Source organism: Micromesistius poutassou (genome assembly GCF_964030765.1).
Source record: "Micromesistius poutassou genome assembly, chromosome: 14".
Classification (NCBI taxonomy): domain Eukaryota; kingdom Metazoa; phylum Chordata; class Actinopteri; order Gadiformes; family Gadidae; genus Micromesistius; species Micromesistius poutassou.
The window spans coordinates 1694910-1706578 of NC_140284.1; the positions used below are offsets into that span (position 1 = coordinate 1694910).

General features: G+C 45.6%; 1 protein-coding gene across 1 annotated transcript in view; it reads right to left on the reverse strand.

Moving 5' to 3' along the window:
• Nucleotides 1-10720, reverse strand: part of dnah7 (dynein, axonemal, heavy chain 7) — a gene marked incomplete at both ends in the record, with an annotated part of 80162 nt that extends 69442 nt beyond the window's left edge. The window contains 15 exons of the mRNA XM_084478857.1: nt 1673-1859; nt 2136-2521; nt 2769-2909; nt 3667-3846; nt 4270-4416; nt 4733-4957; nt 5530-5608; nt 5961-6088; nt 6308-6580; nt 7265-7438; nt 8111-8291; nt 8405-8521; nt 9977-10043; nt 10440-10620; nt 10703-10720. Coding sequence (XP_084334983.1) covers nt 1673-1859; nt 2136-2521; nt 2769-2909; nt 3667-3846; nt 4270-4416; nt 4733-4957; nt 5530-5608; nt 5961-6088; nt 6308-6580; nt 7265-7438; nt 8111-8291; nt 8405-8521; nt 9977-10043; nt 10440-10620; nt 10703-10720 — 2484 coding nt within the window. The remainder of the gene's footprint in view (nt 1-1672; nt 1860-2135; nt 2522-2768; nt 2910-3666; nt 3847-4269; nt 4417-4732; nt 4958-5529; nt 5609-5960; nt 6089-6307; nt 6581-7264; nt 7439-8110; nt 8292-8404; nt 8522-9976; nt 10044-10439; nt 10621-10702) is intronic.
• Between the last annotated feature and the right edge of the window lie 949 nt (nt 10721-11669).

The following is an 11669-nucleotide window of genomic DNA, read 5'->3' on the forward strand; positions in this document are numbered from 1 at the left end:
GCTCTTGAATAGCAGAAGTGCGGCTGTGCAATACTAATACTTTAATTTGAGGTACTTCCTTATGTTTGAAGCAGTGCGTCTTTAATGACACTTACATTGAAGCTCTGCCGTAACTAAACCGGTCTGGATCCAATAAGCGGATCCAGAAGCCACTGACTTTTTCCACGCAGCTCCGACGTGTAATTGTAGTTGAGCTTTTTTAACAGTATTCCAAAAAGACAAGTGTTTTAGCCAACTGAACTGTTAAATTGGATGGAAGAATAGAGGTATTCGATCAAAAATATTGACCTTGACTGAATAAAAGCGAAATTTGAAATGTTACATGGTTCTGCAGAAAAGGGGTCTTTTTCATTTTTTGGGGAGAAACCTGGATTATGTTTAATATTGTGACTGTTATCAAACAGATGGTTTCAAACCCATACTGGAGAACACAGCTAGTCCACAACTAATCTGTGACCAAGCACATGTGTAGGGATAACTATCCAAAGAGTAATGTCCGTTTTGCTTTACGAGGTCACCAAGCCAACATGCACAACAAGAGGCCCGCACACACATAATCACAGATACACCAGGGACAGCTTCAGCAATTTCCGCTTACCATAAGAGATCAAGGATAACAATGATGTAAACACATGCAGTCACACATGCAGACTCAGACACACACACACACACACACATACACACACACACACACACACACACACACACACACACGGTACAAACGCCCAGACTCTCACCTCCCGTCCCCTGGTGACCTCATTTTTTTGTGGCTGGGAACAGCCTTGTTCCTTCCAGACAAAATCCATAATTTCTATTTGATGCTACGGCCGGGCCGGGCCTTTTGGAGGACACTGGCTGATGTTGCTGTATCTCATTTCAGGTCCACTGAGGACGCCAATTACCCTTTGGAAACTCTTGTTGAGCGGCCGGTGAAATGTACTTGTTCCCTCTCGTTTGCTATGAGGTTCTTTGCTATCTCTCTATTTCATGTGATATTTCACTTTCTCCCTGTGCCTTCTCACACACAAACACACACACACACACACACTTGTTTCTTTGGACCAACACACACTTTACTGAGATCTATGTGGCTATAGATATACTAGACGCACATATGCAAACGTATACATACACAAACAATCCTCTGTTATTCAGAAGAAAGCAGAACCGGCAAACTTAAACCCAATTCATTAAAATAGCAGTACTGTCAAATAGTTTGGAGCGGCAGAGCATCACAGAGGCTCCCTGGTCAAAGCCAGGGCTTATTTCCCCTGGTGCCAGTGACGGATAGGAATGATCTTACATGGTGCAGACGGTGCCCACTGAGAATCAAGATATTGTGTTTTATATCTCCTCATCTATTCACACCTGAACTATGCAGCTCGGCCTTGGTACTGGGATTGTGATTCACATTGCTCCACTAGCTTTTTCTAGAAAATCAGCATAGGCTAAGCACTAAACCAGGTTAAGCTCAGATCGCTTGTTTCATTCGTCCAGCTTGCATAAAAATAAAAGTGCAATAAAAACACCTCATGGTTTAATGTTTCTAATGTGATGGGGGAGAAGAGGATGATATATAAAGATAAATAAAAACGCATCTGTACATTGATAATAGACAAAGACAATAAGAAAACAAATACATACTACATCAAAACCATAAGCCTCTCCCTACCAGTGTGACTTCCTTCATGGTGTCCCTCCAGGTCTTGTCCACAGTGGTGAAGCGGCGGCCCTCCTCTGGCATCTGGTTCATGATGTCTGGGGAGCTGAAGATGGGCTCCAGGTACAGCCAGGTGGACTGCACCTTCAACCACTCGTCCAGGATCTCCTGCAGGAGCAGCAGCTTACCCTCCCACTCCCTGAGAAGCACAGCATACAACGTCAACATAAAAATTGGTTGTTTAATCCCCGTATGAGTTGTGATAGCATAAGAAATGTGTACAGGACATGCTTTGGAAGGTAAATGTAAGGGACAGCCATTTTCAAAGAAGAATTCATAGCAAGCATCGCAATAATTCTATGATGGGATTGGGGCGAGACCGGAAGAATGTGATGTTGCGGACACGGCCAGATGCAGCCTCACACCTGGTGGTATCTCCCTTTAAAGAGGCACGTAACAAAAGCCGCCCGCTCACTTGATCCGCGCCTCGAAGGGCCTGATGAAGGGAGAGCCCCTCATCGTCTGGGTCTTGACGATGTGGTCGTCCAGCAGCGTCTGGACGTCCTCCACGGACGACAGGATGGAGGTGCCCGTCTCCCTGTAAGCCAGCAGGCCGAACTCCATGTCGCCCCACTCGCCCTCCATCTTGTCCATGGCCTTCTCCAGGGAGTGCTCCTTGCTGGCCGCCTCACTGATGCCCTCGAAGCGGTCCAGGTGCTGCTCCAGCCGCATGGGCAGGAAGCGGGCCATGCAGGCCTCCTCCCCCTCCTCCTGCCTCCCGGGCGCGGGCCGCAGGGGGACGCCCACCGCCTCTGACATGGCGTCCCAGTGGCGGTCCCGCAGGCCTGGGTTACACAGCACCTGGCGACAGACAGACCGCCGTGGGATCAGAGCATTAAGCATATTGAAACGGGGAGACGTTTGTGGAGTTTTGAGATTTTTTGAGGAATTTAGAAAGTATGATATGCGACAGTGACATCTGCTATGGGTAACTGATCGCATGACCAGCAATGCAATTTTTTAAACACTTCCCTTGTATTTCTGATTCTGATGTGAATGTAGAGTCACAGCACACACTGGTAACGGAGCAGTAGGGGCTGGTTCCTACCTGCACGATGGGGATGTGCTCTTTGAAGGCGTCCACCTCGGCCTTCACAGTGGTGGCTATGTTGAGGGCGCTTGGTGTGTCAACAAAGCCCTTCTCCAACTTGTAGAGTACCCGCCAGTAGTTACCCACGTCTCCCTCCACCTACACCAATCACGTCAACGGGTCGGTTAGATGGGATCGCTTAGAGCAGCCATTCTCAACCTTGGGGTCCCGACCCCAATTGGGGTCGCGAGATGATTTCTGCACAGCACTTGATATGTGATATATTGTAACTTATCGCACTACAACCTATATTTCCAACAAATTAGACTTTAGATCATATCTAAAGTCTGATGGTAGACTAGCTTAATCTGGGTCAATGGGGCATTTCAGTTACTTTGGTTTCAAGCAATCGTGCTGCTGAAGGCACTGATCTGTAAGTGTGTCATTTACTGACCACCGGAAACACAAACTCCTACATCCCTCGTAAACTTTTCCCTGACAGAAGGCAAGCGACAAACTGATGCAACACTGATGGTCTTAGACAAAGTAACAGAAGGTTTCGAATCAGCACGTATTCATGCTGAGTGGCCAATGTAGAAATATACTTCAAATTCAAATCCCCTTCTAAGTAGAATATCTCCGTAAGGACACAGGAAACAAGGTGTAACTTGTTAACTCAGTTCTTGGTTTCCGGCCCAGGCCCTGGGACATCCCCCCCAAGAAGTTATTCTTTAAGATAGTTGGAATGCTGTTTCCGATATTACAGTTTTGAATGTATGCTTTGATTGATCTCAAGCTAACTTGTTAGTCCCTTTGGATAAGAACCTCTGCTAAATGAAAGCCTAACAGAAAGCACGCCAGTGAGTCACGCGTTATGGAACACACAAACAAGCCGAGTCACTGGGGTGGGGAGCACCTTGTCTGGGTTGACCCCCGACATGGGGCCGTGGACCCACTGCTGGTGCTGGGCGTGGAACTCCGAGGCGGTCTCATAGAGGTGGAGGAAGGGAGCCAGCTGCTCCTGGATCTCCTTACGCTCTGGGTACTGGGACACGGGCCAATCGTAGGACTCCTCCTCTTGGTTGAAACCGTCAATCTTCACACACATAGAAAAAGATGCAGAAAAAGAAACAAAGAAAGAAATACATGAACATATTAGTAAAACACATTTTTAATACACATTAAAAAATACAACAACAATGGAACAAGGGACCAATGCACCACAGTAACCTACCTACATTCACTTGTGAGTACTACAGCTCAATACTGCCCTCTAATGGTAAGTCGTCAGTCAAACATCATGAATAAAACAATCAGCAATACAAAAGCAAGTAGACTACATCCCCTGGCAGCGGCTATACTCTTTCATTCCCACATTAAAAATGCATACCTATGAATAGCAAATTACCTTTGTTTATCCCAGCCCAGAGGCACAGGCAGTCTCTCTCTCTCTCTCTCTCTCTCTCTCTCTCTCTCTCTCTCTCTCTCTCTCTCTCTCTCTCTCTCTCTCTCTCTCTACCTTTATCATGGCTGACTCCAGTTTGCCGTTGAGGGTTTGGGCCTTCTTCAGGTACTTGCTGAGCTCCAAAAGCTCTCCAAAGGTGGAGAACTCCTCCACCTGGCTGGCGTAGGACTTCAGCTCCTCCAGGAAACGCTGGCAGCGCAACTGAACGTGGCAGACCAACCCAATGGTCAAACACACTTAAATGCTCACTTAAATAACACGTTAATATATTTACATCTGTGACAGCAAGGAGAGAGAGAGAGAGAGAGAGAGAGAGAGAGAGAGAGAGAGCAATAGACAGGTAGATAGATAGATGACAGACGGACAGATTCACAGACAGAGAGGTAGCTGGATAGATGACAGACAGACAGATCAACAGACAGGTGGATAGATACATGACAGACAGACAGATCCACAGACAGACAGGTAGGTAGATACATGACAGATCAACAGACATTAACTGGGCTTGAGCACTGACTTTAAGGTCCGCCTGGTAATGCCTGGTCTTGTCCGTGAGGATCAGCCGGTGGTCTTCGAAGACTGAGGGCATGCGTCTGTACCACTGGACCGTCAGCCTGGTGAGGTCCATGTCAGCTGGGGACAGCTCCACGTAGTCCACCAGGAAGCACAGGCGTGCATTGGACTCTGCCAGCCTCTGCTCCAGCAGCGGCATCTCAATGGTCTCCACCTTGGTCACAAAGGCCTGAAGACCAAGAAGAGAGAAGAACACAGGAGTCATCCCTCCCCCATTCCTCATTTACTGACTGTGGAAAGGGATTTCCTTTTTTAAAGAGAAAAGATTAAATTAAAAAACTGATTTTGAAGCAACACTTAACAAGTTAAATCATAAGGAATGGATGATGGAGGAGAATTGTAATCATAATTTGATGATGAATTGGATATTTTAGAGGGTCAACACTGTGAGATTGTGATAGATATGACAATGTAAAATATTATCAAAAAAGGCATTACCGTTTTAATTTTAAATACTATATCTTTAACACCATAGTACGTAAAGAAATATATTTATCAGAGATGACGTGAAGGCATGGAGATAGTTCACAACTAGGCAGGAAACAGGTCATCAGAATTTTAGTGACCGGTTTGCATGGGTCTTGCAGAAAGACGTGGGGTACCCAACAGCACCAGCTTAGACACAAACCCCACAGCAAGGAAGTGGCATCTGCGCTTTCGGCATAAAGCGGTCGATATGTTTGTTTCCTGTCCTGTGACAAACAGTTTCATCGCAGACTGTGCATGCGTGGCCTTGCTTACCTTGAGCTCCATCAGCTGCTGTGTGCCCCTGGGTGAGCTCAGCGCCTTCTCAGTGATCCGCTCAAAGTCAACACAGAGCCTGGTGAGAGAGGGGAGAGGAGGCTGGTTAAGTGCCGTTCCGGGTGCAGTAAAAAGGCTGAGATAGCACAGGGAGTGAGCTCGACTGGGTCTGATTTCTGCACGCCAGGGAGAAAGCATGGAGGATCTAGGTCAATACCAGTGTTGCTGCTCTTTTCAAAAACAATAAGAGGTCCCCTTTGGTTGGAAGAAGGGCCGACAGTGAATCTGATTTTGGATGAATGAAGCTTTGTCTGGCGATCCCGAGGGATCTTAGGCAGCCAGAAATGTACTCTGTATATAATCCGGCTTGATGAAGCGCATTAATACAATGTTTATGTGGGCGCTACCACTGACACATCCACCCGACTCACTCCTTGTTCATCTGCCGGCAGTCCCCCAGCAGTCGAGCCAGCAGCTCCTGCTGCAAGTCATTGGCACGTCTGGTGAGAGTCACGATTAGGTCATGGGAGAGGACCTGGTACATCCCCAGACGCACCTCCTGGAGCACAGAGCAGTCGGTCAGAAGGGCCTCACATTACCCAGTGAGCACAACATGTATCTGCTGACTTCAAATGGAAATATGGCTGAAAATGGACAGATTTGAAAATGGTTATGTTTGTTTGTGGTTACCAAATTGGGATATATTGAAAAGGGAGTAAGACGACCTAACTGAGCACAACTACAGTGACTGTGATGTATGTGTGCTTTGAACTAGTACCTTGCGGCAGGTGTACCGGATCTGGTCAGACAGCTGCTGGTAGCGGATCACCTCCACCATGACCTCCTCGAAGGAGTGCTGCTCGCGGAGGAACTGGCTGACCTCCTCCTGGGCCTGCATGGACACCAGCGCCGTGTACTTGTCGTACACGCGTAGGTACTCGGTGGGGGCGAGGCGCTCGGCCCGAAGGAACTTAAGCACGGCCTCCCGATGAGCCTCCAGGATCCCCGGGAGAACCAGCGGCTTCAGGAAGCCTCCGGACTGGGGGTCCGGCTGGGGAGGAGAGGGAGAGGAGATGAGGTGGGAGAGTAGAAACGAGGAGATGATACGGCGGCCTTGAAGTGCAAAACACAACAGCAAATCAGAAAACACATCAGCAAATCAAAAGAACACAACGGCATCAGAGCGACTCAAACCGGAAAAACATATATATATATATATCTTTTTTTTTTTTTTTGAGGTAGGTATGTATTGGACATTGAGGCCTCGTCCTGATTGGATGTCTGTCAGTCTGCAACTAACAGATGTAGTTGCTTTCGCAGTGTTTTCACTCACAAAAAGTAATCCAGAAAAACACTCGGAGTGCGGAGGTAGGTGGCATCTATTTGTGACGTCAGACTACCTTTTCTGATATAGTCTGATAATAATAAGCAATGTTGTATGTGAAATCCACCACGTAAAAAAAACTGCAAAGGTTTCATACTGACAGATAAGTACATCCAATAAGGACGAGGCATCATTGTCCAATACATACCTATCTCTGTTGTGTTTTGTGATGTGCTGTTGTGTTTTGCACTTCAGAGCCACTTCGCAATTTGATGTTGTGTTTTCTGATTTGATGTTGTGTTTTCTGATTTGATGTTGTGGTTTATGATTTGCTGATGTGGTTTATGATTTGCTGATGTGTTTTGCACTTGAGAGGAGCGTGAGAGGCGATGAGAGGAGTGTGTTTCTCACCGTTTCTGAGAACAACTTGGTTTCGACTCGAGGTATCAGGCTGACAGAAGTGAGCATCTTGTCGTAGACACCGAGTATGGCCACCTCAAAGTCGACAAACTCTGGTTGAAACTCGATGGTCTTGTCGGCCAGCATCAGACGCACAATGAAGCCTGGGTGTTTGTAGGCCGACAGCTGAGGAGGCAGTTTCACAACAAGCATAGGTGTTATGGATATAAAATATACATCCCACTGTATTACTGCAGTACTTCCATATAGTTTCCCTCCAATGTTAAGCCCCTTTCACATCTGCAGTCTTACCATGCAAATTTACAGAAGATAAAGAAAAAGATATGGAAAAAGCTTATTTTAGCTGCCAACAAATAGTTTTTTCAAGAGGTTCCGGATTAAGGAAGGTCCTCTTAGTTAGTGGGTGTTTGAGCCACTGGCGTTCATAAGTCTTGCATATTACTGCCATCTGCTGGACTGTCCCTTGGTCCATATTCCTTCATTGCTATGCCATGTGTGAACAGCGCAAGATGGGAATCCAGATTGTAGCTGCATGCATGAATAGTGAAAACTAGCGGTACATGAAAGGTTATCCCAGTAATTTACCAGGAACTATGTGTGAAAGGGGATTTAAAGAGGTATGGTTTCTGCATTTCACAGTACAACAATATATACTGTATATATATTTTTTTTCTTAGATTGGGCTCTTCCGGCATTTCTTTAGTAAAAAGACTTACCCTAACCCTTACCATCAAGAGAACACTTGTGATGTAATTATATAATACCTTGCATAATGTCAATGTCAGACAAAAAGACGAGAAGATACGGGGGGGGGGGGTGTTTGATGCTTGATCTCACCGGGTCGCAGCTGATGAAGGAAGTATAGTCCGCCATGGAGTCCAGCAACAGCCTCTGCAGTTGAGAGGTCATCAGAGCTGCCGCACAGTTGAAATACGACTGCCTGTTGGCGATGCTGTTGCTAGGCACCAGCTTGCGCGTGTACGCCTGGTGGTAGTTGCTGTGTACCTCACCCAACCATCTGTGGGAGGGACCAGAGTCTTAAGACGCATGTCTCTCCATTGACATACACACATCAGTTTGTTTATAACCACGGTGGTTATGGATGAACCCCCGGGGAGAGGGGGAACCTACTTCAACAGCGTGGCTTTTGCACTCTCCACCTGGAAGGCCACCATGGAATTGAAATCCGACAACAGCAAGGTATCCACCCTCTGGTGGAAGGCCACCACGTCCACCAGACGCAGCTCCCTGCAAGGACACGGGGGGCTCAAAGTCACAATGAACATCCTAAACCTTATTGTGAGTGGGCAGTGTAGATTCGTTTAAAAAAGTTGAACTTCGTATGAACAACACATTTATATTTGTAATGGATGAATGTGTGCATGTAAAGGGATGTAATCATTCATGGGTGTAATGTATCATCATCACAATTTTCTCCTTGTAGTATGCATGCATTGTCTGGAGGAGCCCAGTTAAAGTCATCAAGGTAGAGTGTGGCAGCCACCTAGATGGCGTGTAGCATGAGCCTTGCTACAGTAAAGTTCATTCAAAATCAGTCTAAAGGATTTTGCCTGATATTTTCAATACAGGTAAGGGATATTTACCTGTAGGATACATGCCATAGCTGGAGCACCTGCAGCATAGCAGGGTTGATGGCATGCAGTTGTCGACTCATCTTCTTCTTTGCTTTGATAAATGACATGCTCCACGGCTTTGGCCCAACTTCCAGACTGGAGATGGGAAATGTAAGACATCTACAATCCAGTGTACAATAACCATATTCCTTATAATAAAATGAGGAGTTGTATTAATTTGAACGTGGTGACAAGTTGTTAGCACATTTGCTAAATAAGCATTTTGCCTCTGTCTTCACATGTCAAATTAGTAGGAGTTACAGTAATGCACTCAAATGAGCCAGTGAGCCCAGTGTTTCAGATGGAATTTGAACGCTGTGATTTAAAATAAATTAGTTTTAGGAAAGAGGGGGGTGTGTTATCCCCATGGTTATGACCCCCAACAACTTTATGATACTTTTTTAGAACCGTCGTTGTGTAACTGTTATGAGAGTTTTAATAAGCAATGTTGTATATGAGATCCGCCACACACAGTAGCGTTATACTATAGGTGTCCGGGAAGCCTAACCCTTACTTGGGCGCGGACATTAAATACAGAACTTCACCATCCACACACACCGTGGCGTTATACTATGTATAAGTGTCCGAAAATCCCAACATTCTAGCGGACACCACAGCCAACCACTGCCCAGACAGAGTTTTGCACGTCCAAACTGTGCCACCAGTGCCCCTTGGTCGTAACGTCAGACTACCTCGGAAAAGGTAGTCTGATGCCATGAAAAGAAAGCCACCACCTGCGCAGCAGAGCGGAACACGTTCACAAAGTGTTTTCGAGAGAATGGCAAAAACATAGGATTTTACCCCTTTCTACTCTAAATCTGGGATTTATTTCAGTAACAGTGAATAAATTATATAAAACAAATTACCACGTTTAAAACAATAAAAATCTTTTTGGGGTTAACTGGCTCTTTAAGTGTTCAAGAGAGCACACAAATAGTTAACGCTTATCTCATACAATAAATATTGGAAACTACGGAGCAGGATTTTGGCCACATGTGATTTTTTACAGAATAAAGTCAGAAAAAAAGATAATATATGGCCATAATCCTCTTTGGTGGGAAAGACTTACTCAGCACAATGAGAGGGGCATTCCTTCACCTTGGCCTCAACTCCCTCTCTTGGGAGCACAAAGTCCACTGCAAAGACAGATAGTGGGTTTTATATATAGTATAGTCCTTCTTCAATCTAATTTAAACTGGAAATAAAAACATTGCACAAATCTTGCCTTGCACCTACAAAAGATGGATGACAAGGAAAAGTTTACTGTTTCAGTATTTGTGTGAAATGTATTAAGATATGTAATCAGTAACAGCTAAACATACATATTTTTAACATTAAAAAAAAAAAGTGTCCATATATGATCTTTACAAAGACTAAGAAGACTGGTGTTTCATGATCGAAACCTGTAAAATCTGAACTGGGGGGCAAGGGTTAGTCATATGCACGGAGGTCATGACCGCGAATCAAATTTAACCCCTTCATGCAATCAAGTCAAACACAAGACTCTGTTCTTGAGGTTGTGGGTGGCGTACCGATGGCCTTCTTCATGCTGAAGAGGTAGTCTTCTGTCATTTCCTCCGAGAGCTGCTCAATGGCCTGCAGCCGGCTCCTTAGGTGGGTGGGCACCAGGCCCAGAATGTTCTGGAGCCACGAGGCCTCCATGGGAGCCACATGGTCCGTGTCGATGCCACAGTGGATGTAGTTGTAGTATCTCTGACGGAACCACACAGCACACAATTAAGGGCTCTTTATGGTCCCACGTTCATGCAACGCAAGGGGGTTACGGACCCCTTACGTCCTTGCGGACCCTCATTGCGTTCACCGCCAGGGCCTGACGTGCGCTTCCCAAAAATTGTAACCTTCCGTCGAGGAGACGCAGCCGCAAGGGCTGTGATTGGTCCGCTCACTAAAACCCGACGCAGGACCATAAACGTTCGACTACGTCGAAGCGTCTGCGTGGTCCTTCCGTTGCGTGAACGTGGGACCATAAAGAGCCCTTTATGCTCTACCATTAGGTTTTAAATCAGCCATGACTTACACCTGCTCACCTGCCCTATGGGCAATCCATTGACATCCATTATATCCCAAACAAGGGTTTAGGCCTAACACCGAAACAAAACTTGTGGATTTGTTCGTTTGTGAGCACTATTGGAGAGAACTGCCTAGCCAGCTCAGTTTTCCGCTTGCCACAAAGCAAGAGACGGCAATTGGAACTGCAAAACATTTGTTTAGAAAATAATGTATATGGATTAATAAAACTTCACGAGACACCACGAGAAAGGTTGAGTTTAACCAGTCATGGCTGATTTAAATCTAGACATAGACAATGTCAGCAATTATCGTGGGGTCTTAGCAAACTGGCCAAATTCTTTATCAAGATTTAACTTTTTTGTAATTTCTCTATTATTAATTGAATACCTTTTTTATTCAGTTACCTCAAGTTCACTTTCGATAAAGGCGGTTCCTTAATCACTAAATGTGAACATGGGTGTATTCTTTAGCAGTTTATGACCAACACTAGGCGGGCATACATCTATTCGGCCATGCATAAACATGCTGTGTTGTTACTTAGCGGTCGCAAGCATAACCATGGTCCTAGACCAATCCTGTACATAGCAACAGCTACTCCTGCATACTGCAGTAGAAAGAGAATACGGATGCCTGCCTAACAGACTGCCTTGAGAAAGAAAAAACAAATATAAATGTAATATTAAACATTGACAGTTGACAGCTCACCAGATTGTCCTTCTCAGATGCTGTGA